This window comes from Aspergillus aculeatinus (assembly GCF_003184765.1).
Source record: "Aspergillus aculeatinus CBS 121060 unplaced genomic scaffold BO66scaffold_4, whole genome shotgun sequence".
Lineage (NCBI taxonomy): Eukaryota > Fungi > Ascomycota > Eurotiomycetes > Eurotiales > Aspergillaceae > Aspergillus > Aspergillus aculeatinus.
Window position 1 is genome coordinate 145,266 of NW_020291473.1, and position 27,967 is coordinate 173,232.

A 27,967-nucleotide genomic window follows, 5' to 3' on the forward strand; every position below is an offset into this window, starting at 1 on the left:
TTGCGGGGAGGGCTACTCCATACATGACCTGCAATTGGTGGTGACTGCACGATGCCAGGAGGACCTCGTTCACTCAAGCGGGTAGATCTCTATGTCATAGTCTAGTAGACGCACACATGTACTATGAGCGAGTAGTGAAAGGGAGAGTATTCCGTAAGATGGTAAACTGTGTGCTCTTGGGTGTTGACTTCGAATTCTCCGAGAGTGCAGTGTGCAGTGGCCACCCACCACTTCTGGTAGCAGTAGAAGTCTAGTGGCTTTCCGTAGATCTCAGATTAGCTGTTGTGTCAAAAGGTCATAAATTACTGTAGTTAGTCGCGCGTCACATTATTCCAATGATAGAAAACGACCGAAGTGGAGGGAGCCCAGCTCGTGCACGGGAATGGCGTTCCATGGTCATAGCCTCGATGAACCAACCATCAGTCGTTGGCCTTCCAGAAGCGTGGTTGCACCCAACTGGACAGGACATTCCTCGTATTGGATGGATGAGGGGGAAGGGGAAAGGATCGGAAGAGCTTATCGATAGGGAAAAAAGATGACAAGATCTAAAAATGGCATCGCGTCTAAAAGTGGTCCGGGCAGAACAGCCGGACGGAGGAGGTACTGGCTGTAATGGAATTTCGGTCGGTCGTTTCACCATGAGATTGACTTTAATTACTCGAGGGGGAGGAAATGGAGATCATTAATTTAGGAAGTCTGAGGAAGATATGGTGAGTATACTGTGTATATTTTCTTATTTGGAGGGTGGGCTGAACAAATTTGATTATCAAGGAAGAAATGGATACGAAGGGGAGGAGGAGAGGAGAGGGGAAAGCCTTAGTGGAACTTGGAAAGGCCAGCCACTCAACTCCAATCCCGTGTGTCTCGCAGGCCCAGCCACTCACTCTCTCTTCCTACTGCACTCACCTCTAAGTTAATCTGCACTTGGTGGTGCAGTTGGTGTGTGTCTGTTTGTCTTGTCTTGGACAGATAATCAATCGTCACTCTTTGATACCAGCTAGCCGCTGGTTTGTTCTAGCTACCTAGGTAGACTGCCTCTACCTAAGCTGTCTTCACTCGTTCTCCGACTTTCCCTTTTTCCCTTTCCTTATTTCTCTTTCTTTTCTTCTTTCCCCTCTTTTTTCCCTCCTCACCTCTTGTGTATGCTGTATGGAGGTCACGGATATGCTGACAAGCCATCTCATGCGTATCTTACTCCAACCATCTCTACTATTCCTGAACACCCCTCTAATCTTCTTTTGACCCTTCCGGTATACTTTCTGGATCCCTGCCCTTTCCATCTGAACACGCATTGGCACCTATCAGCAGCTTCCGCTCCCTGTCTGTATCACCCTATATACAGCCTCACCACATCCGCCAGTTCCGCCACTTTCCCGCTCTAGGCTACCATATCTTTCGAGTTTTCCTCCCGAACCAGACTTGAATCGAATCGCTTATCATCTCTTTCGCACTTCTCACACTTCTTGTACCTCTGTATGTTTTGAGGCTGAGGCCTTGGGCCTTTTTCTGCGTCGCCCAAGCTTGTCAGCATGTACATTCCAGACGACCTCCGGCATTTTGGCGCCCGTCAGAATGGCCCGGCCAGCGACCCAAACACGGAGAAGAGCAGCGACAATGGCGGGGACCACACTACGAACAAGAAGAACAATATCTTCATCATTGTAAGGCCACTCGATCCTTCCATTCTTTCTCTCCCTTTCATGAACATCATCCGGATCCCTTTGGTGCTGACAGTACATAATCACAATTGTAGTGTGCTGCCTGCATCATCTTCGTCCTGTCATTCATTTTGATGCTCTATTTTGTACTGCGAACCCTCCGCCGAATGGAATGCCGCCCGAAATATATACCAGGAAAGTTCCTTAAGGATCGGTGGAATCGATGGAACGTGGGTGTCACGTATGGACAGGTGCCCGATGGATCTTCGACCAACAACCCCGGAAACGCCTCGACTGAAGCACCCCCAGAAGGAGGCTCTGAAATGCACACCACCAATACTGCCGTTCGACGAGAAACTTCAATCCGGTCTATTATCACCCTTCCTCCATATTCTGCGAGCCCCAAACCAACAGAACAGGTCATTGCTCGGGAGGGCGAACGAGAGGGTATGGATGTCGTGGTTGAGTTCCCTGAAACTGCGGAGGAGGAGGAGGAGCGCAGAGAAAACTTGATGGAGTCCTTGTACCAGGTTCGCTTGCAACGAAGACAGGAGCTAGCCGAACGGGAGCAGCGGCGACAGGAGCGTCGTGAGGCTCGTGCTCAGGGAGATCATGCCCGCCTTGAACAGCTACGAATGCAAAGTCGGGCGCGCGCACAGAGTCGATCATCTGCCAACGCTAGTAATTCGGCCCTTAGCGCGACGCTTGCAGAAAGTCAGGGTCGTGGTCGCGACAGACGCATTTCCAGTGTTTCCTATGCCGAGGTAGGATACGTCCGTCACGACGGATCGCGTGTTCGAGCCTCGTCGCCCGATTCAGACCGTCGGCCTCTCCTCACAGATGCTACTGGCATGAGCTCCGAAGCTGCCGATCGCTCCTCGGGCTCGATTCTCACCGGCATTCACTCTCGAGGTGAATCATATTCGTCCTTCCAGTCCGGCGCCACCACCATTTCCGAAGCAGACACTCTGACTCAGGTTCGGTCTCACGCGACTTCTACTCACTCTCTGGGACAGCCTATTCCAGGCCCGGAAGATGGTGGCGACGTCGGCGCCCTCCACATTCCGCCTCCGGATTACGAAGACCTCGACTGGGGAGAGGCTCCTCCTTATCAAAGTCCAATTGCTGAACGAGGTGAACATGCGCCTCAGCTGCGGGAATTGACTCCCTTACCCACAATCCATATCGATGCTGCCAGCCCCATCAGCAATACTCCCACAACACCTACCAATCCTTTGCGAGCAGAAGAGGTTCCGACGACACATGCACCCGTGGTAGAAAGTCCTGATGAGGACCGTCCACTTGTTGAGCTATCGATGGAGGGTCACTCGGTCACGGATGGCTCGCATACTCGTCCAGCCTCAATCACATAAATGCCCTGTCGACCGCCCGCTGCGTGCCGATAAAGTCTGCATATATTGAAACTGCTAAACCTGATCGTGCCTTGTGACGACTATGACCATTTACGACTTCTAGATTCTTGGCATATATTCTTTTAATCTCCTTTGGGCACATTGGTTTGTCCTCATCCTCTGAACTTCTGTTAGCCAGCAAGGCGTTAAGCTTAGGTGACACCATATTGTTGATTGACTTGTTTCGACACATTGCCTTTGTACATTTACAATCCGGAAGGATGGCAAGCGCTGGCCTTAAACTACAAGGGGCGCGCATTGCATTTCACATTGTCTGCACATATTACAGGAGGGTGATTTGGGCGGAGTCTATATTATATTGTTATTTGTTTGAATATTCGAAACAAATGAACGTGATCACAATAGCAGTGCCTTGTGTTATTCCGAATTACAAGAATTGCCAATAGCGGAAGAAATCGCGGGGAGAGACCATGGCTCGTTGCTGGTCCGGCCGCACCTCGTGGCCGTGGAATCCAAGGCGGTCAGCAGCTCCACTCGAACAATGTAAACAAACCAAACTGCCGTCCGCCCGTTCCACCCCGAAGCAAGTCAACCCAACCTCCTCGTTTCTTAATTTGTTGTGTCGCATCCACCTTTTACACCTTATGTTGCAGTCAGGAGTGACTGCCGTTGTACTCTCATTGTGAGGCGAAAGCACCGTATTTTCTTCATCTCAACCCCTCAATTGGAAGAACCTAGGGCTCTTGTCTTTTGTTGCTGCTTCCTGTTTCAGAGCACTAGTGGCTCGCGCTGGCCAGACGCGCTGCCATCTAAACAATCCCGCACTTATATCACCTAGCCTATACGGTCCAGGTAACAACTATCCTACACCCCCTAACCTAGCCCTCCGCACACAAATGTATGTGAGAGTCAGGTGCTAACGCGACTGCGTCGATTATCACTAGTGTCACCAACGGACTGGATCTCAACCCGGCGCGTAGCTCATAGACGATATGTCGCGCGAAGCCACAACCAACAGCTTCGCGTCCTTTGGCTCAGACTTTGATCCCGAGCACGAAGCTCTCGAGTCCACCAAAGACATCGGAAGAAGCCCACGACTCCCCAACATGCATAGCAGTGCACGGAACCGCCGCGAAATCCAGCAGGATGAAGAGCCAGATTACGCCTTTAACACCTCAACGTTCGAGCAATACCTCCCCAACTTTTCCCCGGTCGGCACATCAGAAGAGGAGATGGACCATGACGATGACGATAGCATCTCCATTGAAGCCGGAAGAGGACCCGTAAAGCCTGCGCGCCGCTTAGACGACTCAAGAAACTCCTACATGAGCATCGAGAATAGCATTCGTTCGTCGTCACCAGCTATTAGACTCGACTACCCTACATCGAATACACCACAGAAGTCCGCTCTGCGCAACGCACCCAAAAGGGCTGCGAGTGAGAGCCTTCGTAAGGATGCCCAGATTCGACGCGCCAGCCAAGCACAAAAGGAGAACCTCGATCCCAAGGCGACCCGGAAAGACCAGCGCCGTACTCTCTCAGATTTTCATGCAAAGGTCCGTGACTCCTACGAAGGATCCTTGCTTGAAGACGAACGGCCGTCGGGAGTGGCCAACAACACGCGTCCGACGCGTTTCGGAAATCCCAACCTCTCCCACCAGATTGCGGACGCTGTTGAGAAGGCTTCGCAGGAGGCCTATGCTCGCGAGATGCGTCGTGGCAAGGCTGCAGCGAGCTCTCGCAGCATGCATAACACGGCTGGCGACACAGCCACCCAACAATCATTCCTCCTACCCGACCTACCGAACCTGTCGGAGCTAGTCTCAGGGGTGTATGAAGATGGTACCCCGGTATATGCACGCCAAAATCGCCCGCGCACTACGCGTTTTGTCTCTCCCCTGCACGATGTCATGGACGTATCTCTAACGCGCGAACATATACCGCTCGATGCGGTCCCTATTCCAGAAGACGAGAAAGCTCTCTTTGTTTCGTTGAGACTACTTCAGGATAAGGTGGCTGAGCTTGAGAGAGCCAAGTTCGATGCTGAGAAGAGAGTCGAAGAAATGAGACAGGAGAATGCGTCATTAAAAACAAGCAAGTCTCGTGGAAAAGAGAAGGTTTCTCGCACCAGATCGTATGAGTCTGAGGAAGATGAGTATAGAAAGGATCGCTTTGCGCGTGAGAATCAAAGTAAGTCGGATCAACTCACATTAAGAGACCTAGCTGACAATCGTTCAGAATTGGATGCAGCGAATCTCGCTCTACAAAACAAGCTGGACATGATCGAGAGGAAGGCTGAGATTCAAGAAACTGCACTCAAGCGGTTGAACCGAGAGCGAGACATGGCAGTTTCTCAATTGGGTGTGTCCTATCTTGAGTCACAGGACCTTAAAAATGAGGTTGAAGCTCTTCGTCAGGAGAACGCCGAGCTTAAATCCCAATTGGTGAAGTTTGCATCGGGCTCCAAGGATCAGGACGAGACTTATGAGTCCGAACAATCATCTGCAACCGAGATAAGCGACGAAGATAGTCAGTTGGATACACAGGCGAGCAGAAACTTCAGCAGAAGCACTAAAGACCTTACCTCGAAGAGCTCACGCTCCCGATCCAAGGCCGGTCGTCAGGGGCAGTCAAACACGAAGATCTCTACTCAGGTCGACAAGGAAATAGCTCGCTTGGAAAGAGAACGTGCTGAAGAGGCTCTGTTCTCGCTTGACCTTTCGCAATCAAAAGAGAAATCTAAGTCGAGAGCAGAGAAAGCCCGAAGCAAGGCCAGGACTAGCGATGCCACGTCCAAGAAGCAATCTAACACCGGCAAGCAGCGCGTCAAGAGGGTGATTGTGGAGGAGATCGATGTGAGTGAGCCTGTTGACTCCACTGGTGAGGTCACGAATAATACCAAAAAATCTTCGGTGGTGGAACAGGATTTGACGCTTCTGAGCTTCGTGGACGTAAGTTCTTCCTTTAACTTGTTGTGTCCGCTTGTAACTTAACCAGAATTTTCAGGAACGCGAAATCGCCCAGCTACGGAAGACCTTGGAGGAGGAGCGCCTGGCTCGCAAGAAGCGCCAAGCGACCGCTACCAAGGAGTTAGCTGGCAATGAGACTGGGAATACCACCCGCCAGAGCGTGGCAAAGCCCGGAATACCTAGAAAATCATCCCTTAAAGAAAGCAAGGGGCTGCCAGCAAGACCCGCATCAGCAATGGGCGACTTGACCGCCACATCCAAGGCTAGCATGGTTGAAGGAGACAGCAACCTCTCAGTACCTGTTGAACGTCACAGACGTCATTCAGACCATGCTGCGACTACTGCTACTCCAAGGCGGCGACGTCAGATGGCCGAGGAGATGACCTCCGCGTTTATCCTACCTGATATCACTCTTAATCCTGCAAGCCTTGTCGATAATCTGACTAAGCTGCCTAAACCCACGCAGCGTGCGCTTGACAGTGCTACCCAGCATAATGGCAAGAATTGTACCGTCTGTAAGCGTGTCATGCCTGGTGACTCTTGCGATCACTCGGTCGAGACGGTGAAAGTCCCCAAGCCTGTTCCTGTCTCGCAGCGTATGCCTGAGCCTTCAATTCTCAATGAAGATCCTACTATGCGGCCTGCGCAGTCCCCAGAGATTGCCCTAGCAACTGTGCTCAAAGCCTTGGAAGATGAACTGGCACACCTGAAGATACAGCTAGTTGCGTACCAAGGTGCTTACAACAAGCTGGATGCTTCGCTAAGCAAGAGACAACGAAAGTCGCTTGGTGAGAAGATTGAGAAGTTACTGAAAGACATCGACATGAAAGCTGATCAGATCTACGCCTTGTACGATGTACTCGAGGGACAAAAACAGGACGGTCGTGAGATGACCGAGCAGGAAATGGAAGTAACTCTTCAATCTATTGGGATTGACACAGGTGCCGGCCCGACAGGCGATTTGACCGCCGCATCCATCAAGTCCTCCCACAAAGCCCCTGAAACGGAATTTGACGATGACGATGAACTGCCCTGGGAAGGATTTGAGAGCACGATGGAACTCACGGGCCGAAGTGGTGTAAACCATCGCAACTAATCTCAACTACATTATTCCGCTTGCTTTGAGCTTGTGCTCTCTTTCCCTTTCGTGCGAGTTCCACAATTCCTCGATCCCTCCTTTCCCTCCTTCATCGCATGCCGCTTGCGCACAGTCTCTAATTGAGCTGATCCGGGCCCTGACAATGGACTCGGCGTCCAAGCCCAGAACTTCCTGGAGACTTGGTGTCTTCGGCAGCTTTTGGACACTTCTGCGTCCCGGGGGCATGATCTAGAGCTTGCAGCAAAGGGATCTTATTGTTTGTTTACAGTTCTGCGGAACTCTCTTTCACTTCTACATGCCGGGAAGGCCTCCAGGGTTGGATTAGGCGTTGCATTGTGTCGGTTGCTTGGTGAATCATTAGCATTGTTTGAATGGATTGTTACAAGTGTTTCTGTGGTGAGCCAGGGTTGGATAATCATTGCGTTCCTGTGGTCTCGTGCCTGCTAGCTATACAGAGACCAAAAAGTAATAGTGTCGGCAATAGCGTGCCGAAGAAGCGGTCGGAAATACCCAAAGAGGCACTAGTGGCGATGACAAGCTTTAGGCCGAAGACGGCTCATTCTGTCTATTATTCTTTCTTCGCGCCCACATCACTACTGGAGTTTGGATTTCTTTCCTTGCCACTTACTCTCTTGAATGTAGCCGAGTTTCTTTTCGTTTGACCACGCAAGCCTACTGTAACAAAACATTTTCTCTTCTGATGACTTCACCACAACTACATCATGATCACCACAACAGTTTCAGCGGCGATGTAGATGTTCCCACGGATGCGACCGAAGTCAGCAAGGCTGCTTATCTCCACCGAGATCCCTTCCACGAGGGAGGCGAATTCCTGGGTCCAGCTTCTCCTTCTGATCATCACACCTTGGAAGACGAAGCAAGCTACAACACCGCTATCCACGATGACAGTTCTGTGCAGACTCGGATTCTTGCGCCCCCGGCAGAAATCATCCCTGCCCGACGCTTATCTATAGACATCGCCAACAGCAGTGATGGCGACAGCAGCGACAATGCCAGTGATGACGACGACACCGAAGGGCCTGTAGGCCCTTCGAGCGAAAAGCCTGTGACATGGGCCTCACTGCCCAACAAAGGCCAGCTTGCGATCTTGACTTTCGCGCGACTGTCGGAACCTCTGACGCAAACCTCCCTCCAGGCGTACATGTTCTACCAGCTCAAATCCTTCGACCCTTCCCTGCCAGACTCGACCATCTCTGCTCAGGCGGGTGTGCTGCAGGGCAGTTTCACCGCCGCACAATTTCTTACGGCAGTCTGGTGGGGTCGCTTGGCTGATGCGGACTGGATGGGACGGAAGAGAGTGCTTTTGATCGGGCTCTTCGGGACATGCATCTCATGTCTGGGTTTCGGGTTTTCGCACTCATTCGCGGCCGCTGTGGTGTTCCGCACGCTGGGGGGATGTCTGAACAGCAACGTCGGGGTGATGCGGACCATGATCTCTGAGATTATTGAAGAGAAGAAGTAAGTTGGCGTGGTAAACGGCGCTTGCGGGCGGGCGCGCGTCGTTCCCTTATTTGGACTGAAGGGTGGCTTGAGCTAACGTGCTTAGATATCAATCTCGCGCCTTTCTCCTACTTCCAATGTGCTTCAATATCGGGGTGATCATCGGTCCAGTCCTGGGTGGTGCACTGGCGGATCCGCTGAATAGCTACCCTGAATTCTTCGGCCCCGGGACATTCCTTGGTGGTACCGAGGGAGTTCATTGGATGAGACGCTGGCCATATGCGCTGCCCAACTTGCTCAGTGCGATGTATATCTTTGCCTCATTCTGGGCTGTGTTCTTGGGTCTCAACGAGACCCATGAAATTGCGCGCTACCGGGACGACTGGGGTCGGAAGCTGGGACGCATTATTACGAAGTTCTTTTCGCGCCGCCGGAGTCGCTATTATCGTCGGCTCAGAACCCATCCGGACAATGAATCCATTTACATTGATGGCAGCGTGACCAGCATGTCCGCTCCTCCCAGCCCTATTCGTTCCCGTGCTCGGCCGCGCCCCAAACGCCCCAGCTTCTGGCAGATCTGGACACCAAACGTTCTTCTGACTTTGCTGGTTCAATTCCTTCTGGCTTTCCATACCAGCGCATTCAATTCGATGACGTTCACTTTCCTGCCAACTCCACGAGCCCCAGAAGATAGCCGGAAGGGCTTCTTTCGTTTTAGTGGTGGTCTGGGATTGCCGTCCTCTCGAGTCGGCATGGCAACGGCTATCATTGGGATCATTGGTCTGCCGTTGCAGATCTTTATCTACCCCCGCGTGCAAGGTCACTTGGGAACTTTGACCTCTTTCCGGACCTTTCTACCGTTTTCACCACTGGCATATGCGTTGATGCCTTTCCTTCTCGTGCTTCCACGGGTGCCCTGGCTGGTTTGGCCTGCGTTCACGCTTGTTGTGGGTCTCCAAGTTGTTTCGAGGACGTTCGCTCTTCCCGCGGCTGTCATCCTTGTGAACAACTGCGTCACCGACGCCTCTGTCCTTGGAACAATTCACGGGGTCGCGCAGAGTATCTCCAGCGGGGCCCGTACCCTGGGCCCCATGATTGGAGGCTGGGGCCTAGGGCTGGGACTGGAGCATAACTTTGTCGGCGGGATTTGGTGGGCCCTGGCCATAGAGGCATTGATCGGCTGGTTCGCCCTGTTCATGATCTACGAGGGTAAAGGGATTGAGAGGAAGAAGGTGTTAGAGGAAGAAGAGGAGGAGGATGGATTTGATGAACGTCGTTAAATACGGTTCGCCTTACTAGATGGACTAGAATTATTAGACTATATATGTGCATGGGATACATACACGGTTACTATGCGACATGGGCATCATGGGTTCATTGATGAGATTTAGCACGAGTCTTATGAGAAATGTCCTGAGATGATTGAATGGAACTTATTCATTGATGAATTTTGGTATAATTGTTTCATAGCTGTCATACATTTTGTCATTTTTAAGGATAAATGGAACTCCTCCGAACCTTCAAGGTTACCACCAAAAACGCCGTCTTAAATCGGGAACTTCTTCCGCCCGCGTCCTCCCAAGCCCAGTCCATCAATCCGCCCCCCATCTCCACTTTCAAACCCGACTGACCAGCCGCCTCAACGTGCAAGCGTCGCAGGCGTAATGAACGCCTTGATTGCCTGCGCAACATTCCCCTCGTGGGCCTTCAACAGCTCCGTGGCCCTGAGCTTATTCAAATCCAACTGATCCACCTGCAAGGCACCGAGCGTTTGACACACATTAGATTAGCCCAGCGAGCCTTATTCCACCAGTTCCAATATTTCAGAGCATCCCCCAAAGAGAGCGGGCTTGAGGACTGCAGAGCAGAAACCTACCAGAAGATTGACATCGTCGGCGCTGACCTTGACGGCCTTCTTCTTCACCAGCTCCCCTCCCTCCTTACTCTGCTGCGTCGTCCCCGCCCGCTTCTTGCCCGCAGGGTGACCGGCTGCGATCTCGAGACGGCTCATGGCCTTGCCCAGCGCCTCCTGGTCAGCGGACGAGGGCAGCCTGGTCGGGGAGTCGGTGGCGGCAATCTCGTTGGTGTGGAGGGAGGAGAGGGCGGCGGCGGCTTTGCGGTCCTCGGCGTTGGCGGGGAGCGGTTGCTCCGCGGCGTCGGGGTCGGCGTGCGCTGAGGGGATGGAGTCGGACATGATTGATTGGTTGGTTAGTTAGTTCGGTTATTTCTTCTTCTTCTTGTTGTTGTTGTTGTTGTTGTTGTTGTTGTTGTCAGATTGGAGGGTATATTCCAAGCCCATGTTTGAAGATACCTAGTGGTTAACACAAGCACCTGTTGCATGACGTACAGTCAGTCCCGAGAGACAAACAGACAAACAGCCAAACAGCCAAACATTCCGGCAGAACAATCAACCTAACAATCCGGATCTAAACCACTAACAGCCTAGTGCCGGGGAATAATGACTCAGGCCGCGAATAGCCGTGCGTTCCTCACCTTCCAGAAAGTAGCATGAATCATCCCATTTCAGGCCTGGTGCAACTTCGACTTGTTCTTGCTTTCTTTTTCTTTCTCCCCATTCCTCCCTCTCTCTCCCTGAACTCCCTTCTATCCCTCTCTCTACTCCTCAGTCAGTCGGATTCGAAAGAGAATCTCCATTCTTTACCCCCCGTTTCTTCTGATAGGAGTTGGTGGTTCCCGTCCGCATCGAAAACATCACAAAGCAGGGTCCAATCCAATTCGGAATTATCTCCACACTTCTTTTTTGGCTTGTCCGCTGTCATTCCAAGCTCTTTTGACCGTCGATCATTGCTAGAATCATACCTGCGTACAGCGTCTCCCTGCCTTCTTCTTCATCTCGACATCCTCACAACCTCCCAACTACACCGCCAGATCTATACATCCCATACTCCAAAATCATGGAGACCTGGTCTCCTACGTGTATGTTCTGTCTCTAATAACGAGAGCAACATCCCCATTGTCCAATCTCAAGACAAGCTGCTAATACAGTCCGGCTATCAGCGTGGACGTCCAAGCCGGCCAAACAATGCGTCGCGTACGAGGACACAGAGGCGACGGAGGCAGCTCTCGAGAAGCTACGGAAACTTCCGCCGTTGGTCACCACACAAGAGGTGTGTTTTCCTGTGTAACTGATGCTTCCTACCGGCAATTTTTGAGGTCGTCTTTGTGCATGTGTTTTACTGATCGCAATTTATGGCACAGGTTGCGAACCTCAAGAAGAGCTTGCGCAATGTCGCCCTGGGGAAGGCGTTTGTGCTTCAGGGAGGTGGGTTTCTGAACTTTGTTCCTTGACGTGAAACAGAAAACTTACAGTAATCAGGTGACTGCGCCGAGCTGTTTGATTACTGTAACCAGGAGATGATCGAAGCCAAAGTCAAGCTGCTTCTGCAGATGAGTCTGGTATTGATTTGGGGTAAGTCTGTTAGATCCCCGCTAATGTGATGGTGATGATGCTCATGCATGTCTTCTAGGAGCGAATAAGCCTGTGGTGCGCATTGCTCGGATTGCAGGGCAGTTTGCAAAGTACGTTTGTCTCACGTCCTGTCCTGCCAACCGTAGGCCTAATGCACTAATTCCTGAGCCATCAGGCCTCGCTCCAGCCCCATGGAAACGATCAACGGGGTCGAGATGCCCTCCTTCCGAGGCGACAACATCAATGGCTTCGAAGCGACGCCCGAATCGCGCAAACCGGACCCCTCGCGCTTGGTGTCGGCGTACTTCCACTCCGCCGCGACGCTGAACTACTTGCGCGCCTCCCTCTCCTCCGGTCTTGCGGACCTGCACTCCCCGCTTGACTGGGGTTTGGGCCATGTCATCACCCCCGCCATCAAGGAGAAATACGAACGCATCGTGTCGCGGGTGAAGGACGCCCTCCGCTTCATGCAAACCGTCGGCATCGACACCGATCGCGGCGTCGAGACCGTCGACGTCTACACCAGCCACGAGGGCTTGCTCCTCGATTACGAAACCAGTCTCACCCGTCTCCTCCGCAACCCCCTACCCCCCAATTCCGCCCCTGCTTTCTCCATGTTCTCCCCCCCTTCGTTTTCCCAGCCACCACCATCCGCTGTGGACCCGACGACAAGCACGACGACAGCACCGGCAACGGCAACGGCAACAAGCATAACCCCCCAAACCCCACTCCTCCCCTCGAAATCCTTCTACGCGACGTCCGCGCACTTCCTCTGGATCGGCGACCGCACGCGCCAACTCGACGGCGCGCACGTCGAATTCTTCCGCGGCCTCGCCAACCCGATCGGCATCAAGATCGGGCCCAGCATGACCCCGGAGGAATTGACGCAGCTGCTGGACGTCGTCAACCCTACGCGCGAGGTCGGCAAGGTGACCCTGATCTCGCGCTACGGCGCCGCCAAGATCGCCTCTCACCTGCCGGGTCACATCGAGGCCGTCCAGCGCGCCGGCCATCTCCCCGTGTGGCAGTGCGACCCCATGCACGGCAACACCCAGAGCACCCCCACCGGCGTTAAGACCCGCCACTTCAGCGACATCCTGTCCGAGCTGCGCCAGGCCCTCGAGATCCACCGCGCCCACGGCTCCTTCCTCGGCGGCATGCACCTCGAGCTTACCGGCGAGGCCGTCACCGAGTGTGTCGGCGGCGCCGGCGGCTTGACCGAGGAAGGCCTCGGCGAGCGCTACACCACCTTCTGTGACCCGCGGCTGAATGAGAAGCAGGCCCTCGAGCTGGCCTTCCTGGTCGCCGGGTTCTACCGCGAGATGGACGAGTCGGAGCGCGGGAGGATGAACTCCATTTGATCTGTTGCCTGGAGCTTGCCGCCCAGAAATGAGAGAGGGTGAGTAGAATATCTTCAAATATGGTTTATTTTGGTCTTGGACAATGTTCCATCCTGGGAGGGATTTAATATTGAGAACGGGTTTCTCGGGTCGACAAATCCAATTTTGACCGAAGATTTTGATTTATACGATCAGCGACAAAGTGATTAGGGCGGTATACGAAAGGAACCATTCAGTCTTCAAGATAAAAAGAGAGAAGTAAGAATGTTAATTTTATTTTATTCAAGAATATGAAATATCCACATAGACCCAAAACCAGTCACGACAATTTAAAACAAAAACAAACCATTCTGCAAATAGGGGGGTATGTAGGTGTCCCAATACACAAGATAAACCAGAGAGAGAAACGAAACCAGACCCAGTCAATTGATAGCAAACAGGAAATCGAAGTCAGCTCCCAAACACAACCGACCGTACCCAACATAATAACAAGAATGGAGAAAACAAGACGCAAGATCACTCCACGAGGGGACTGCCCACCCTGGGCTTGTAGGCCATGCTCTTCCGGCGCGCGGCCTCGAGCTTCGAGCGCAGCTTCTGGTTCGGCTCGCGCACGGGGCCCGGGGTGGTGAAGAGACCCTGGCGGGTCTGCTTGGGCGGACAGGTCTGCTGGACGAGCTTCGTGCGCTGGGAGAGGTAGAACGGGGTGGCGGGGGACATGCCGATGGCGTCCATGTCGAAGGCGTAGGCGGAGGAGCCGGGGGTTTGGGGCGTGTGGCAGTACCGCTGGTCGGGTTCGGTGTGGCCCACCGTGTAGTCGACCTGTTCGGGCGGCGTAGCCGTAGAGCCTGACTCCTCCTGTTCCTGTTCCTCCCGGGAAGAGAGAGGCGGCGTGCTGTGGTCCCTGGTGAAGCTCTCCACGGTGTCTCGGCTGATGGCGCCGGAGCGGCGGCGATCTAGGGCGGGGGCGGTTGCGGTGGCCCGGACCAGCGTGCCGTTGACGTTGCTCAGCGCGCGTGGTTCCATGCTCTTGCGGCGCTTGGCACCGCCGCGGGGGACGATGGAGCTGTCGACGGCGTAGGGGGTTTCGTCGAGCCATTTGCTCTCCCGCTCGCAGTCGAGAACCCAACCGACACCAACACACTTGACCAGGCCCCGTGCGTGGCGAACCTTCTCCAGCGTCCGAGCACTTCCGTCCTTGAAGACCACATGGGTGACGCCCACTTTGCCTTCCTTGGGTTCAACCCCTTCCTCTGGGGCCAGGCTCGCGCGAGGGTTCCAGCACCAGTTCTTGATGCATCGGGCTCCCATTTGTTGAAGCAGTTCGATGAAAATACCACTAGCATCTTCGCCCTCCGTGGTGTGCACGTCCACATAAACGACCGCTCCTTGCAAAGCCAGCTTAGGCGCCGGTGCGCTCATGCTCCTTCTCGGAGCCTTTGCACTCTTGGTCGGGCTCGGTGATTGCGGAGGGCGCTTGGCAGGCGTCGATCTCTCATTCTTAAGCTCGGCGGATTGTGTCACCGGGGCGACTGGCCTGGACATTGAGACTCTCTGAAGTCTCGGTGATTTCCGAGGCGACAGCGGTGGAACAGTCTGCTGGGTAGGAGCGAAGGTCGAAGTGCGAATTCTGGTGGAGGCACGAATAGGCGAAGCACCCGAAAGCGAGAGACCTCTCTTGCGGGAAATCTTCAGCGGCGAAATTTGACCTTCAGGTTTGAGAGGCACCTTGGAAACAGTGTGTACTGTTTGCATCTGAGGAATTCGGTTCTTGACAGGGGTGAAGAGAGGAATGTTGGAAAAGACCTCATTCTCCTTGTTATCATCAAATGCATCGATTGCAGGGAGCGGGCTGTTCGACACAGAAGCGATCTCCATCACTAACTCCTCGCGGGGGTCCTCCTCGGTGTAGTTGCCAAGGGTAGCTTCAACCTCTGTCCCATTTGGCATGTCAACCACAGGGCCTTCCGTCTCCTGAATATTTTCAGAGGAATATGCCTCTAATTGGGAGTCTTGACTAGGGTCCTCATAGATGTGAGGGCCGTCGACATTCTCAGTGACCGGCTCTTCAGTCTCAGCAAGAATAGTCTCTTCCGCCTGAGATTGCGTGTTGAAATCTTGCAAGATTTGAGTACCATCGACAACTTCGGTGGTTTGCTCGATGAGCTCAGCAGGCTCGGTAGTTTCGGTGTTGTCGGCCTGTGACGGACGAGAGCTCTGGCTAAGGCCTTCGTAGATCTCCGACTCGTCCTCCTCGGACATCTGCTCAGCATCCTCAGTAGTGCCAGGCTCTTCCAAGCCAGAGGTCTGGCTGAAATCTTCGTAGTCCTCTGGACCGTCAGTAACCCCTGTCACCTGCCCGGCAGTTTCTGCAGACTCTACGGCTTCAGCAGCCTCAGTCTCTGCTACCTGTGAGTCGTGGCTGTAATCTTCTTCAATTTGAGGATCGACGTTCTCGTTGTAAGCTTCTGGTTCGGCCTCCGTAGTTTCAGTTGCGTCAGTTTCCACCGATTGCACGCTTTGGCCACCCTTGTCACTCTGAGGACCCCCGTGCTCATCAATCTCAGCATCGGCATCAGTCGCTTGCGACTGAGGCTCCTCCGACACAGCATCTTCCGCTTGGCTGTCGATTTGAGGATATGTGACCTCTTCCGGGGTGGGCATTACGTTGCTGGATGACCTGCGATTGCCACCCAAAGAGAATATACCTTTGCGTGGGCGTTGCGAACGCCGAGGCTGGGATCGCGCGGGACTGCTGGCCTTCCATTGGCTGAATTGCTGCGCCAGAGGTGTGAAACGCGGAGCGTTGTCAAAGATCGAACGCTTTATAGACCGTCTGAGAAGTGGTGTCGCGGAATTGGAGTCGACGAAGGGGTCTTGACTGCCACTGGTGTCTACCGTGAACCCCTGTCGAACCGGGCTTGGGCTGTCAGCGGTAGACTCGAAGCTCATATTCCGCCGTACAGGGCTGTCTGGTAGAACGCGGACTGGTGAGATGTTCTTCATCGCTCTGTAGTAGGCCTCACGAATTGGACTCCAAGGATTTTCTGGCTCTTCAACCTCGTATGGCAAGATGGGGACACGGCTGGGCGGAATAATCTCTGTTGGTTCAGTAACAACAATGGTGGGCTCATTTTCTTCGAAGACGCAATCCTCAATGATGCCTTCTTGCTGATCACGGGACAAATCTTCCTCTGCAGCGCCAACGTCATCATCGGTCTCCATCATGTCAGGGTCGTCCTCCGTATCCGAAGAGTCAAGACGCTGGTCCGCCTGTTCAGGTAGTGTGGGTTCATCGACAAAGACATCGTCAAGGTCCTTGGCTAAGCTGTTTCGGATGTTGGGGATGGGCGTGTGTTGTTCCTCCGCAAGTGGAATGTCGACCTCCTCTTCTACAACTGGATTGGGCGTTGCCGCGCGTTCCTGGCCAATTGCATCCTGATGGCCGTCTTCAGCATCAGATACTGTCTCGGGCATGTCTTGGTCCAGATTGACACGGTCATCATCCTGTTCCTGATTGTCCCCATCAGAAGCATCGTCCAGTGTTGCATCCACTGAAATTTCGCGAACAACGGGATCATCTTTATGATCTTTTGCACCGGCCCCAGACTCGACAGCAGCCTGCAGATCATCCGTTTCCTTGTCAGCATCTTGTTGAGACTCGGGAATATCCTCCAAATCAGGCGCTCCAAGGGAATCCTCATTCGACTCATCAACATTCTCATCGTTGACATCCTCAATGGGCTCCGCATTTGAGATCTCTTCGAACTCTTCGGCTGCCTCCTGGATCACTTCCTCGCCAGTCTCCTCCATAGGCACATCCACATGCTCAGGGGCAGGCTCGACCTCGTCCAATTCGTCAATGTCAGATTCCTCTGCCATGCTTCCAGCATCTTCTTCCATGGCTTGATCCTCGCTCTGATCACCCTCTTCCTCCATGTTTTCACCGACGACTTCAGCGACGTCTTCAGCAACTGTACTAGCATCATCCTCGACGTACTCAACAGTCTCCTCAGAATCGTGTTCTGCGGTCTCTCCATTTGCCGCACGTTTCTCATAGTGGCGTGCTAGCGAAGGCGAATGAGGCGGGTTTGTGCTGACAGGCTCGAGGTCGTCATTCTCCTCAGACGCCACGTCTTCAGTCGACTCATCCTCCTCATCGGCCTGAGTCTCTACCCTGGTTTGCATGAGTCGGAGAGGGGATTCCTCAAGGTGAGAGTCATCAAAAGTATCGTTGTCTTCCGGTTCTTCTTCGTTGTCATTCTCGTGCTCAGACTCTTCAGGTACTGGGCTCTTCATGACGGACAGAAAAGCTTTGAACGGAGTGGCGACCTTCTTTGCGGGACTTTGAAGGAGGGACGTGCTTTGTCTCAAGGGAGTGGCGGAAGGCTCCGGTTGAGATTGAGACATGAAGGACGCGCCAAACAGACCTTTCCTGGGCGAGGATTTCAGGGGGGAGTTGAGTCCCGGGGTAAAGTTAGGTTGAGACACCGATCCGGTACTGGTGCCAAAGAGATTGCCGCGTCGAGGGGTTTCCAGGGACGCTTTCTTCGGAGAGAGCCTGAGCGGAGAGTTGAGGGTGGGTGACAACGTGGGTTGCGACAAGGGCTGAATGTCACTGCGGAGAGTCAGACCACCACCTCGTCTGGGTGTTTCCCTCATTGTGAAATTGAATGGCGAAGGGGGTGGTCGGCGGGCGGGGCTCGACAGGAGAAGGTTATTATCGTTGAAGTCGACCGAACGTCGAGGACCGGGCAATGGGTCGCCATTTTCATCGAGGGACTTGCGGAAGTGTCGTCCAGTGAGATTGATCTTCTTGACTGGGGAGCTGAGTCCGGCATTTTCTGATCCGTGTTTGGGAGGCGATTGAAGGATTGCTTTCATCTGATCTTTGTCCGCACTTAACTCGTCGTCCTCGCCATCCGAGCTGGCGTAGGAAGAAAGCCCTTTGGCGACCTGCGTCGCCTTCTTCGGCGACAGCGGCTTCGACGAGTCGTCCTTCTTCGCTGCCGCAGGCTTGCGGCCCCTACCGGAGGTGGCCGCGGGTTTCCGCACAGGCTTGGACGCAAGACCTCCCTGGCGCCCTGAGACGGTGGCGGCGCCCCTTCTCCTGCCAGCCGGCGGAGGAGACGGCTCATTCAATTCATCCGCATCCGAATCTGTGGGATCCTGGAACGTGACTGTCTTCTTCTTGGCCGGTCCGCGCAGCATGTTCGATCTCACGGACGAAGAGTGGGTGGTGATGTAGACTTGCCTCGGGGCCTCTTGCGACGAGGAGAAGTCGATATCCGTGAACCCTTTGGCGTTCAATCGCGTATTTTCCTTCAATTCGTCGACCACCTTCGGCTTCGCAGCCGCGGTCCCCTTCGGTCGACCTCGGGTTTTGGGCGCAGCAGCAGCAGCCTTGTCCGCCTCCCTGGCGGCGGCGGCGGCGGCGGCGGGCTTCGCCTTCGGCCTTCCAGCGCGCTTCTTCGGGACCACCTCCGACTGAGCCAGCTCGTCGTCGTTGTCACTATCCGATTCCGCCGCCGCCGGCGTCGCGACCACCGGGGTCTTTCGCGTGCGCGGAGCTACGGCACTGGCCCCCGCCTTCGCTGCGGGCGGCCTCCCTTTAGGCTTCGACGTGGCCGTTCCTTTCCCCCTACGACTCCCGGCGAACATATCGATCTCATCGTCCGTCGTCGCGTCCGCATCCTCCTCCTCCTCGACGGGTCGCTTGGTGGTGGCGGCGGTGGTCGTCGTGACTGACGCGGTCCGGACGCCTCGCTTCCGGGCCTCCGTGGCGGAGCTAGGTGCCTTGGCCTTCGTAGTCTTCGGCGCGGTTCTGCTGCTGGCCGTCGTCGTCGTCGCGGTCGTGGTTGTCGTTCCCTTGGTGCGGGTGCGCGTTGCCCGCTTGGGCGGGGACTGTGGGATGATTGCTGCGCGAGCCATGCTGTCTGTTATTCGCGCCTTCACGCGTCGAAGGTCCGAAGAGGGTTGAGGTCGGTGGTTGTTGGTTCCTCCCGCTCACTCTGTTGCTGTTTTTCGTTGCGTCAAATGTGTCGCGCGCGGGGAGGGAGCCGGGTTAGTGTCGACGAATTCACTCTGCTCTCATTGTGTGACTGCTCGTAGTGACAAAATCAATGGCCACTATGTCAGATTGCCCCCGAAGTCCGATATGTAAGATGGTCGTGGCAAGCAGGGGGCGAAGGGCGTTGGGTGTTGAATGGGTTAAGGTTGTGGTGGAATAAGCTTGCAGCTTTCGGCGGCGAGCGAGCGTTGGGCGTTTCGTCAGAGTTCGAGCTTGGGTGGAAACAACCAACCAAGCCTGCCCGCCGCCGCGTGTTGTCGACCTTGCTTGTTTGGGAAGTCGAGTGGCTGGTTGCCCTGACAACACAACACGTGATGTCAGCCAATCCGCGTCGATCATCTACAGAGATCTATTCAGAGTACGGAGCACAAGATTTCCAAGTCATACATCGTATGCATGTATGCACAATACTGCTATCAAGAACTTTTACTGTGCTTGGTACTGTTCGAAAAGACTTATATGATCAAGAAACCACCAAAGCCACGCCTTCATAGGAATTACCCAGAAAAGTTTACAGCAAAGCGCCCGCAGTCACTGTTGCCGCCAAGGCACCAAGAAATACAGCACGCGACACAATAGCGCCTTCACTGCTGAACACAACAGCTGGCTTATACTCGCCCGGTGTGGTGGAGTTCGTCGTGCCGTTCCAACAATATCTGTCAAAACACCGGTTACAGATATCCGGGACGCTGGTGTTGGTGCGTTCGAGCGATCGACTCAGAATCGCGCACCCCACACACGTCGACCAGTCCGCGTCACGGCTGTTGTTTCCCATTGTCGCAACGTCGTACCCGTTCTGGATGATCTGATCTCTCTGCGACTCTTCGTATTCCGGTTTGAAGGTGGAAACGTTAGAGTAAGACACATATGGGTAATTGGGAAGGTAGACAATCAGTGGCGCTGGTCCCGTTAAATTCGACGAGTTGCAGCCAAAGAAGGTCGGCCGCGTATTGAGACCCAGATTGACGAAAGTATTCTGGTCTGGAATCGCCGGGAAAGCTGTTCCATTTCCGATGCCCGTGGAGTTCAAGCTCCGTTCGTAGGTAGCAACCATAGCAGTACCATTCGGCCAATTATTTTCAGTGTCAGCAGACGAATCCACCGCGATGATAACATCAACATGGCGCTCAGGCTGAATCAGTGGATGCAGTGGGATATTCTGGAGGTCTTCACCACCATCGACTAGGTCGAGCATGGCTTCATTTGCAGCTGGCGATGAGTTGTGGGCCCAATGGTAGAAAGGATTTGGTGTGTAGAGCGCGATGTCGTAGTTTTCTTGTCCAATGTCCTCCAAAATGCTTGTAAAAGCCGATTTCAAGAAGTCCGGGAGAGCTGTAGAGTTAACCTGTAAGAGGAACTGATTGAAAAGACTCGATGAAGTCCCCATCACAAAGCCCGCGTTGTCAAATCCCCTAACACAGCTTTCATTCTGAGGAAGAGACCCAGCCACAAAACGAGACCCCAGATACTCAATAGGCGCAAATCCGTAGACGGTAGGGTCGAAGGTGCCAAATTCCCAGGGATTGAATTCGTAAACGGTAGCATTGCTACTCACAAGTAGCTCATCCGGATATCGACCGTCAGCAACCAGTATCGGTATCGGCATCTCGGCCTTCTTGAAGGAATCGGTCAGAGCGATTGACGACCAGGTGTAGTCGATCCCCCCGGTGGAAGCATTGATCAGCTGATAAGAAAGGGCACGCCCCCTAGCACATCACGGTCAGCGACTCTCGAATCTTAGCCTGAGGGCAATGTACACTCACCAATAATCGGTGATGGAAGTGTTGAAACCTGCACGCGATTTGCCCTGCACAGCATCATAGATATCCCTATAGTAAGAGGCAGAGTCAAATAGCTGAATGCCATTTCCCTCTGGTCCCTCGAAAATGGAATTCTGGAACTGCCAGATGTCGCCGTCGTCGTACGTCTGCAAATGGGAAATGGTACTGAAGTTATTCATATAAACCGAACCAACCAACCAGCCGCCGCCGCTCAAGCCAGCCAGGTATGTTGCCGACTGCAGCAAGCCACCAAGTTGACCATCACTCGTGGAGTTGTTCGTCCTGCTATCGAATGCCTTGATGGCCCCTGCACCGTTCATCAGGGCTCGATAGCCGCCTCCAGATACCGCAATCCCGATATTGGGCAGGTTCGAGGTGTTTCCGGAGACTCGATCGATATATTCCGTTGCGTTGAAGTCTGCAATGGTGACATGGCCGAAGAAATCTTTCAGGGCTGATTCGGTCTTTCCCCGGCGAGTCTTAAGCCACGAGGTCTCGTTCGAGGAGAGAGTCGAGGCACTGCGCACTGTAGGCCTAGTAGCCGAACAACTCACATTGTCCGGGGTGTAGCCGTCGGGGGCGTTGGGTAGCGCGCGCTGTAGCATTCTATGTTTCCGGGCCCCATCTTCTGCGCTAGTCGTCGCGCCTGATCAAATAATCAGCCAGAAAAGAGGATAGTCATGGAATGGCATCGACGTACCGAACACCGAGCCCGCTAAAATGAGAAACGTAGCTGTGATTTTCATATTGACTATCACCGTCAAGCCGCCTGCCATCAACAGCTGCAGAGCTCGTGTGGAAGAGGTCGAATTCTCTGCAATGCCAGACCCCGAGTCATATATCAAAGGGCTGAGCTGCCGTTGGGCAGGATGTCTTGGGTGTTGACGAAGCCCGAGGTCAGCTAAGTATTTGTATTCACCGATTCACCGATGAACATGGGGGGTTCCGGCACAGCTGGCAGGCAGGCTGAAGAGTCACGGCTGCTCATTGGTGTGTCTAGAAATGGAACGCCGCACAGTAGTGAAAGTGTTATACTAGGTAGTGGACGCACTCGTCCGTGGCTGAGCTCGAGCAGCTACGAGCCATGGTTCCTGGTGAAGCAAAAGCTACTCGGGGTCGGTCAATGGGCGTTTGTGGTTCGGACAGCGGCAGACAGCTTCTGGGCTTGGGTCAGAAGAGCTCCCCCTCATCACTGGCAATTAGGCAGGCGCATTTTGACTTGATGTGGCTCAGATTCTGTGGACAAGAGCCTTTTGACTGATATTTTAATAAATAATATCGTGATGCATAGGTAGCCGATCGATCTAGAAGGGAAGACCCTGGATCGGCAAGCGATGGCGGATGCCGTGGATGAAGGGCAGGCAGCCTTGTTGGAGGGCCGACCGACACTGACACTGGCACTGGCTGACTGACGGCTCGGGTAGGTTGACGCAATCCCGCCCCCCAGAAACTTCAGGCCAACCCCGGCATTCCTCCGCCTGCGCTTCGTGTTCGACTGCTTTCATCTACTTCTCGTGTTACTTTTCCGAGCATGGGTGACCCCCCCGAACAAAGCCACGTCTGCATTGCTCACAAGCATATCTAATATGAGATCATCATCATGCATTAACATCTCCCCTCAGGTACTCGAAAAGCCCAGCTAAGCTACCCTTCATCCGTCCCACAAGCCATGACTGGCCTCGCAGTTCAATCTCCACCACCGCTCAATCAATCCCTTCGATACATGATATCCGTCCTCATCGTATACTTGACCCCACGTATCACAGGATCCCCGCCATGCAGCAAATCATTCTGCTGAAACACCAGCACCGACCCCGTCCGGGGAAAGATGCGAAGATGGCGCTCCTTCTCCTCGAACCGAGGCAGGAAGGAGGTCGCACCGCCCAGCAGAGATCCCTTCGTGTCCAGATTCACAACGCCCTCGCCTTTCTCCAGGCGCTTCATCTCCCGCGTCAGTTCCGCGCGATCCTGCTCCCCATCCCCATTCAAATAGAGGTGCACCGTGTAGTACGAGGTCTCGCGCCCGTCCGGCGTCCGGTAGTGTCCATCCCAGTGCGGCCGGAAGTATTCCCCCCCTTCGTATTTTAGAAAGCGCAGTCGCTCGTTAAGACGGGTGAGTCGGTAGACGGCGTTGCGACCGGCCAGGCCTGTCACCCGGGGCTGGTTGTCGATCACCTCGATGCCCCCCAGCTCCTGTAAGAAGGGCCGCAACCGGGCCAGCAACTTGTCGGCCAATTCAGGCGAGTCGTAGATGATCCGCCCGCAGTTGCGGGTGTCCACCGCGAGCGCCTGTTTGCCGTTCCCCAGGTTGATCATGGCGCGCTCCCAGGTGGGTTCGGCGGCGGCGGCAGCGGCGGCGGTCCGGTCCCCGGGCTTTGTTGACGGGACGGTGCTGGCCTCGGCTAGACGAAGAAGCTCGTCGCATTCCTCCTTGGTGAACGCATTGTCAATGACTGCAGCGCAAAGGTCCTTGTATTCAGGCAGCGGTGGGTCGGACTGGGTAAAGTCGATGCGGTGGCATTGAGCGTCGGCCGGGGGTTGGGCGGGGAGAAATTCCGCCTTTGTTCGCCGAGCCATAACGAGTTCGGCACAGAATCTCTTTGGTGGTACTTTGGAGGACCTCGAGGTATAAATCTAGAATATATAGAGTCGATTGAAGGAAATTTTTCAAAGTCAAGGGGGAAGGGACAGAGCCATCTTGAAGAATGACCCTCAAAGGAGGCTTAAAAAGTTAGCCCTGTTCGGGACCCCGACTCAGCCTCGTGAGCAGGCAGCGAAGGAAGTCATACAATACAGTGGGGGCTGAGCCTTGACCAGGCCAGAATCATGGCCTCCTGCAGAAGGAAGCACTGCAACTCTGAGTGTTCAAGCCCATAGCACACACACAACGAGCAACAAAGACAATTAACACGTTCATTTGTCCTGCTCAGCTAATCTCAAGATCCATGATGTCTAGTGCCTTAACAACAATGCTTGGCACTCAAACCGGACTTTCTTCTTCCGCCCTACTACACGACTCATCTTTATCCCATGAACCCCAAATTTCTTAGCACTGCTTTCTTATGGGGTGGCCAGTGCTGGAGATAAGACTGCACGTAAAACTTCAAAAACAATAGCATCAGGAACAGAACAAACCCGCATCCAAGGCACACCGCATAAGCCTCACTACTGTCTCTAACGCATCTTACTGTCTTCATGTCCCGAGACTGCTGTACTTTGGAGCCCCGTGGCGTTATGTTGAAAGGGGTACTTGGGGATTGATCATGTCGCTCGAGAGGAGGACCAGAAAAAGGAACATCATATTCAACAAGGACGGACGACAAGCCTAATAGGCTACCGACGAAGAATTGCACGATTTGAAGCAAGGTCAATGAAGCTTTGGTCGAGTGGTGAACGGGGATGCGCAACGCAGTCATGCTGTAGTATGTATACTGTGCGTCGCCATATTAGCATATGTGGCAGGATAGTATAGTTATCCGACGTAACAGTACTGACCATCAGGGTGTGCACAGCCGAGTTGAATAGTGTGGCGATTATCGAGGCCGAATTGATAAATCGCACTCCCATGCAGCCCCAGAAGATGACGCCAGCATGGTGATATATGTGCAGGGCGGAAGCCTGGCGCCCCTTCGCAAGAATGATCACGGTGTCGAGTGGCTCATATAGCTTTGACAGATAGAACAGCCAGACGATCATCTTCAACCTCGGCGCATATGATTCGTGCCCCGGGAACTGACCCCCATGGCAGACAATGTCTGCCGCCCGGCTCATATGCAACTCATCTTGCTTGTCCGGCCATGCGGAAGACAATGTGTTCAGCATAACGGCGAATGTCCAGGCCGAGAAAACTGTCAGAATCAGATTGTGTAGTATCACTAAGTTAGGGAAGACCTTTGTGCGACTGATTGCCCACGGTCTCCGTTCTCTGGCATTGATCTTATTGCAAAAGATGACGACCGATATGTACAAGACGCTTATTATTGTAGGGAACCGCAGGTCCGTAGAGAATATGTATAAGGATGTAGAAAGCTGATATCTTCCGAAGCGGAGTGCTGATTCGGGAAAAGGAAGGGAGTGGCTTGAGCCAAAAGCATCGGAATACTCGAACAAGGTGGAGAGTGGTCGTGTAAGTCGAAGGAATCGCGGTGTCAGCATGGCAGCAGACACTCCAAGAGGTTTCAACAATGATTGAAGAGCGAGCGTGCTGGTTTCGGTGACAATCAAGAGCCACTTGATGCGCAGACCGCATGCACCAAAGTCGGAGCTTGTTGATAATATGATTGCTCATCCTGTATCGGAAGCAAGCCTCTGTTATAGGAAGACGGGACCCTTGCAGAGCTTATGAACTGCTGCCGGGTCATTAAGGCAAGGCCTCAATTGCATTCATGGGGAGAATCAGGGATTGTTGTTGGGAGTTGAAGTCCGCCCGAACCGGAAACCGACCCCGGACTTTCGACCGAATGTCCATCTCATGCCTTGGCAAGGCTTCAGGTGACTGCTCTTTCTTCACTACAGCGCCTTGGTAACAGAACCACAGTTTTAAATCTACAGTTCTTCACTACATATAAGTTCATTCCCTCCATTATGATCCTGTTACGGCCAAAGCTTGCATATAGAAAGCCAATACTCTCGAGACCCGGCCTCGCGCATAAAGATGAGCCTTCAAAGGTGATAGATGGTATGTCCTCTTGAATATACACGCACTGCTAGAACTCGGCTAAAACTTTAAACATAAAACTCAGCTAAAGAGCTCCCGAGCCTGCTCTGCAGCTATCATTGGGTAGCTTGAGGACGGTTTCAGGAACATAGACATTAATTCCTATAGGACTTCATCGGGACAGACATCGATTTCGTCCTACCATACTTGATCAATAAATTATGAACCAACGATCGTCAAATATAGCTCACTACACTAGGAAGTCGGAACATTCTATGTTCATAGATGTCGCTGGCATATCACAGAGCCCCCTCATTTGCTGTGTCGAGGCGGTACAAACAAGGGCAAAGTCCGTGAAATAACTCCTCCAGCGGCTGTGCCACATCCGGTCAGAACAGGGTGGTGAATTTGGGCAGTAATCAATCCTCGGAGCTGATAGATTGTTTTTATTGCAGACCTTCAGCCAATTTTGAGGACGATGAGGGACAGCTCTCAGAACATGATCGAATGCATTTCTTCCTGTTCCTCGATGACCATCAACTTTTGAATCTGTCCTCTGTCGCAATTATTGCAGTGGGAAGTATGGAAGAGATCAGCACAGTTCCCGATGACGATCAGAAAGGACATCTCACTAGAGAGCCGATGACTAAACGATATTGGTACCAACGTATAGACTGGTGGGGTATCATTTTTACAATGGTCGTTCCTCTCTATGGTCTGTACCAAGTCTGGAGGATTCCTCTACATCCGAAGACATTCATTTTTGCGGTGGTATTCGGCCATTTTTCGGGATTCAGCATCACTGCCGGTAGGTAACACACATTCCACATTATTGCTTGATTCACTATTAATGACACTGCGTGAAACATGCTAGGTTATCATCGACTCTGGGCCCATGCATCCTACCGTGCTACCACACCACTGAAAGTATTCCTCGCCATTTTAGGAAGCAGTGCCGGTCAGGGCCCGATCGAATGGTGGGTGCGCAGTCACCGTACGCATCACCAATACACCGACACTGCCAAGGATCCATACTCTGCCCACAAGGGTCTTCTTTACTCCCACATGGGATGGATCCTGCTTAGAAGGGACGCCAGGATCTACCACGGGATAGACATGTCTGATATTAACAATGACCTTGTGGTCCGGTGGCAACGTCGCTACTACGGCGGCATCTTGCTAGCCATGGTGTTCTTGTTCCCAACCGTGGTCTGTGGCCTCGGATGGGGTGATTGGAAAGGCGGCTTTGTCAATGCCGGTATCGTCCGCATGTTTGCAGTTCAACAGGCTACGTTCTGCGTGAACTCCCTAGCCCACTGGATGGGGGATCAACCATTTAATGACAGGAATTCTCCCCGCGATCACCTGGTCACGGCTATCATCACGCTTGGAGAAGGATACCACAATTACCACCATGAATTTCCCACGGACTACCGCAACGGAGCGGACCGGTGGCAGTGGGATCCAACTAAGTGGGTGATCTGGTTGTGGGAGCAGATGGGTCTTGCATACGACCTGAAACGTTTCTCTACACATGATGTGGACAAGTGCCGTCTGCGACAGGCGCAGAAGAACCAAGCGTCGCACTCGGACTGGGGCGTTCCTTTGGAGGGCTTGCCAAGAGTCTCATGGAAGGACTACATAGTGCAAGCCAGAGACGGGAGGCGGGCACTGATTGCTATCGATGGGGTGGTCCATGATGTCTCGAGCTTTATGCCTGACCACCCTGGAGGCAGTCAGTCACTCGAGGATGCCATCGGTAAAGATGCCACTGAATTGTTTACTGGAGGAGTACACCTGCATTCCAGGCTGGCTCATAATAAGCTTGCTACCTTGAGAGTAGCCATTGTTCGTGAGGTATCATGATTAACAAGCAGATGGCATAGTTGGAACAAACCAGGTGAGCCCAATAGTTTCAAGAGTCTTGAGAGCCTTTCATTACCTGGAGAATTTTGCTACCGCAACGTTCACCCAGCTGGCTCAAATATTGTTATCTTTCCTTATTAAATGCGTCTGAGCCTCTTGCCTTAAATGCATGTGTGGTGGTACCAGCTCGCCTATTCGGGCCGGTGTACGATCATGTACAAGAACTTAATAAGATTGAGTTGCCCTCTACTCAGAGATCCATA

General features: G+C 53.4%; 8 protein-coding genes across 8 annotated transcripts; 3 read left to right on the forward strand and 5 right to left on the reverse strand.

Moving 5' to 3' along the window:
- Positions 1-1,529: 1,529 nt before the first annotated feature.
- Positions 1,530-9,840, forward strand: BO66DRAFT_313639 (uncharacterized protein; the record flags this gene model as incomplete). Its single annotated transcript, XM_025643395.1, has 7 exons — positions 1,530-1,661; positions 1,754-3,011; positions 4,019-5,221; positions 5,270-5,982; positions 6,038-7,073; positions 7,771-8,578; positions 8,667-9,840. The coding sequence occupies 7 exons, from the start codon at positions 1,530-1,532 to the stop codon at positions 9,838-9,840; spliced, it is 6,324 nt and encodes a 2,107-aa protein (XP_025507952.1).
- A 343-nt stretch (positions 9,841-10,183) lies between these two features.
- On the reverse strand, positions 10,184-10,898 carry BO66DRAFT_388199 (uncharacterized protein). The gene has a single exon (XM_025646495.1). The coding sequence runs from the start codon at positions 10,752-10,754 to the stop codon at positions 10,362-10,364; it is 393 nt and encodes a 130-aa protein (XP_025507953.1). The 5' UTR covers positions 10,755-10,898; the 3' UTR covers positions 10,184-10,361.
- Positions 10,899-11,110: 212 nt separating this feature from the next.
- BO66DRAFT_467989 (3-deoxy-7-phosphoheptulonate synthase class II) lies at positions 11,111-13,630 on the forward strand. The gene is made up of 6 exons (XM_025652613.1): positions 11,111-11,497; positions 11,579-11,688; positions 11,780-11,843; positions 11,898-11,990; positions 12,049-12,100; positions 12,166-13,630. The coding sequence occupies exons 1-6, from the start codon at positions 11,476-11,478 to the stop codon at positions 13,349-13,351; spliced, it is 1,527 nt and encodes a 508-aa protein (XP_025507954.1). The 5' UTR covers positions 11,111-11,475; the 3' UTR covers positions 13,352-13,630.
- A 2-nt stretch (positions 13,631-13,632) lies between these two features.
- Positions 13,633-19,567, reverse strand: BO66DRAFT_425696 (uncharacterized protein). The gene has a single exon (XM_025650246.1). It carries the CDS (start codon positions 19,259-19,261, stop codon positions 13,847-13,849), a length of 5,415 nt encoding a protein of 1,804 aa, XP_025507955.1. The 5' UTR covers positions 19,262-19,567; the 3' UTR covers positions 13,633-13,846.
- A 335-nt stretch (positions 19,568-19,902) lies between these two features.
- Positions 19,903-22,221, reverse strand: BO66DRAFT_143029 (lysophospholipase family protein). Its single transcript, XM_025642079.1, has 3 exons — positions 21,882-22,221; positions 21,164-21,827; positions 19,903-21,106 (listed from the first exon to the last, which is right to left on the reverse strand). The coding sequence occupies exons 1-3, from the start codon at positions 21,955-21,957 to the stop codon at positions 19,912-19,914; spliced, it is 1,935 nt and encodes a 644-aa protein (XP_025507956.1). The 5' UTR covers positions 21,958-22,221; the 3' UTR covers positions 19,903-19,911.
- A 607-nt stretch (positions 22,222-22,828) lies between these two features.
- On the reverse strand, positions 22,829-24,048 carry BO66DRAFT_388202 (uncharacterized protein). The gene has a single exon (XM_025646496.1). It carries the CDS (start codon positions 23,756-23,758, stop codon positions 22,889-22,891), a length of 870 nt encoding a protein of 289 aa, XP_025507957.1. The 5' UTR covers positions 23,759-24,048; the 3' UTR covers positions 22,829-22,888.
- Positions 24,049-24,098: 50 nt separating this feature from the next.
- BO66DRAFT_388203 (elongation of very long chain fatty acids protein) lies at positions 24,099-25,569 on the reverse strand. Its single transcript, XM_025646497.1, has 2 exons — positions 24,677-25,569; positions 24,099-24,612 (listed from the first exon to the last, which is right to left on the reverse strand). The coding sequence occupies exons 1-2, from the start codon at positions 25,334-25,336 to the stop codon at positions 24,205-24,207; spliced, it is 1,068 nt and encodes a 355-aa protein (XP_025507958.1). The 5' UTR covers positions 25,337-25,569; the 3' UTR covers positions 24,099-24,204.
- A 741-nt stretch (positions 25,570-26,310) lies between these two features.
- BO66DRAFT_365293 (acyl-CoA desaturase) lies at positions 26,311-27,743 on the forward strand. Its single transcript, XM_025645205.1, has 2 exons — positions 26,311-26,646; positions 26,713-27,743. The coding sequence occupies exons 1-2, from the start codon at positions 26,346-26,348 to the stop codon at positions 27,702-27,704; spliced, it is 1,293 nt and encodes a 430-aa protein (XP_025507959.1). The 5' UTR covers positions 26,311-26,345; the 3' UTR covers positions 27,705-27,743.
- The last annotated feature ends 224 nt before the right edge of the window (positions 27,744-27,967 follow it).

What these genes read in the sequence shown, in the direction of transcription:
- BO66DRAFT_388202 (XM_025646496.1), bottom strand. Translation starts at nt 23,758, where the DNA reads ATGGCTCGGCGAACAAAGGCGGAATTTCTCCCCGCCCAACCCCCGGCC.
- BO66DRAFT_467989 (XM_025652613.1), top strand. Translation starts at nt 11,476, where the DNA reads ATGGAGACCTGGTCTCCTACGT. An exon ending in CGTTGGTCACCACACAAGAG is followed by an intron (nt 11,689 to 11,779) that starts GTGTGTTTTCCT and finishes TTTATGGCACAG; the next exon opens with GTTGCGAACCTCAAGAAGAG. An exon ending in ATTGCAGGGCAGTTTGCAAA is followed by an intron (nt 12,101 to 12,165) that starts GTACGTTTGTCT and finishes CTGAGCCATCAG; the next exon opens with GCCTCGCTCCAGCCCCATGG.
- BO66DRAFT_143029 (XM_025642079.1), bottom strand. Translation starts at nt 21,957, where the DNA reads ATGGCAGGCGGCTTGACGGTGATAGTCAATATGAAAATCACAGCTACG. An exon ending in TTTAGCGGGCTCGGTGTTCG is followed by an intron (nt 21,828 to 21,881) that starts GTACGTCGATGC and finishes TTATTTGATCAG; the next exon opens with GCGCGACGACTAGCGCAGAA. An exon ending in ACTTCCATCACCGATTATTG is followed by an intron (nt 21,107 to 21,163) that starts GTGAGTGTACAT and finishes GTGATGTGCTAG; the next exon opens with GGGGCGTGCCCTTTCTTATC.
- BO66DRAFT_388203 (XM_025646497.1), bottom strand. Translation starts at nt 25,336, where the DNA reads ATGCTGACACCGCGATTCCTTCGACTTACACGACCACTCTCCACCTTG. An exon ending in CGGCTGTGCACACCCTGATG is followed by an intron (nt 24,613 to 24,676) that starts GTCAGTACTGTT and finishes GGCGACGCACAG; the next exon opens with TATACATACTACAGCATGAC.
- BO66DRAFT_425696 (XM_025650246.1), bottom strand. Translation starts at nt 19,261, where the DNA reads ATGGCTCGCGCAGCAATCATCCCACAGTCCCCGCCCAAGCGGGCAACG.
- BO66DRAFT_365293 (XM_025645205.1), top strand. Translation starts at nt 26,346, where the DNA reads ATGCATTTCTTCCTGTTCCTCGATGACCATCAACTTTTGAATCTGTCC. An exon ending in GGGATTCAGCATCACTGCCG is followed by an intron (nt 26,647 to 26,712) that starts GTAGGTAACACA and finishes GAAACATGCTAG; the next exon opens with GTTATCATCGACTCTGGGCC.
- BO66DRAFT_388199 (XM_025646495.1), bottom strand. Translation starts at nt 10,754, where the DNA reads ATGTCCGACTCCATCCCCTCAGCGCACGCCGACCCCGACGCCGCGGAG.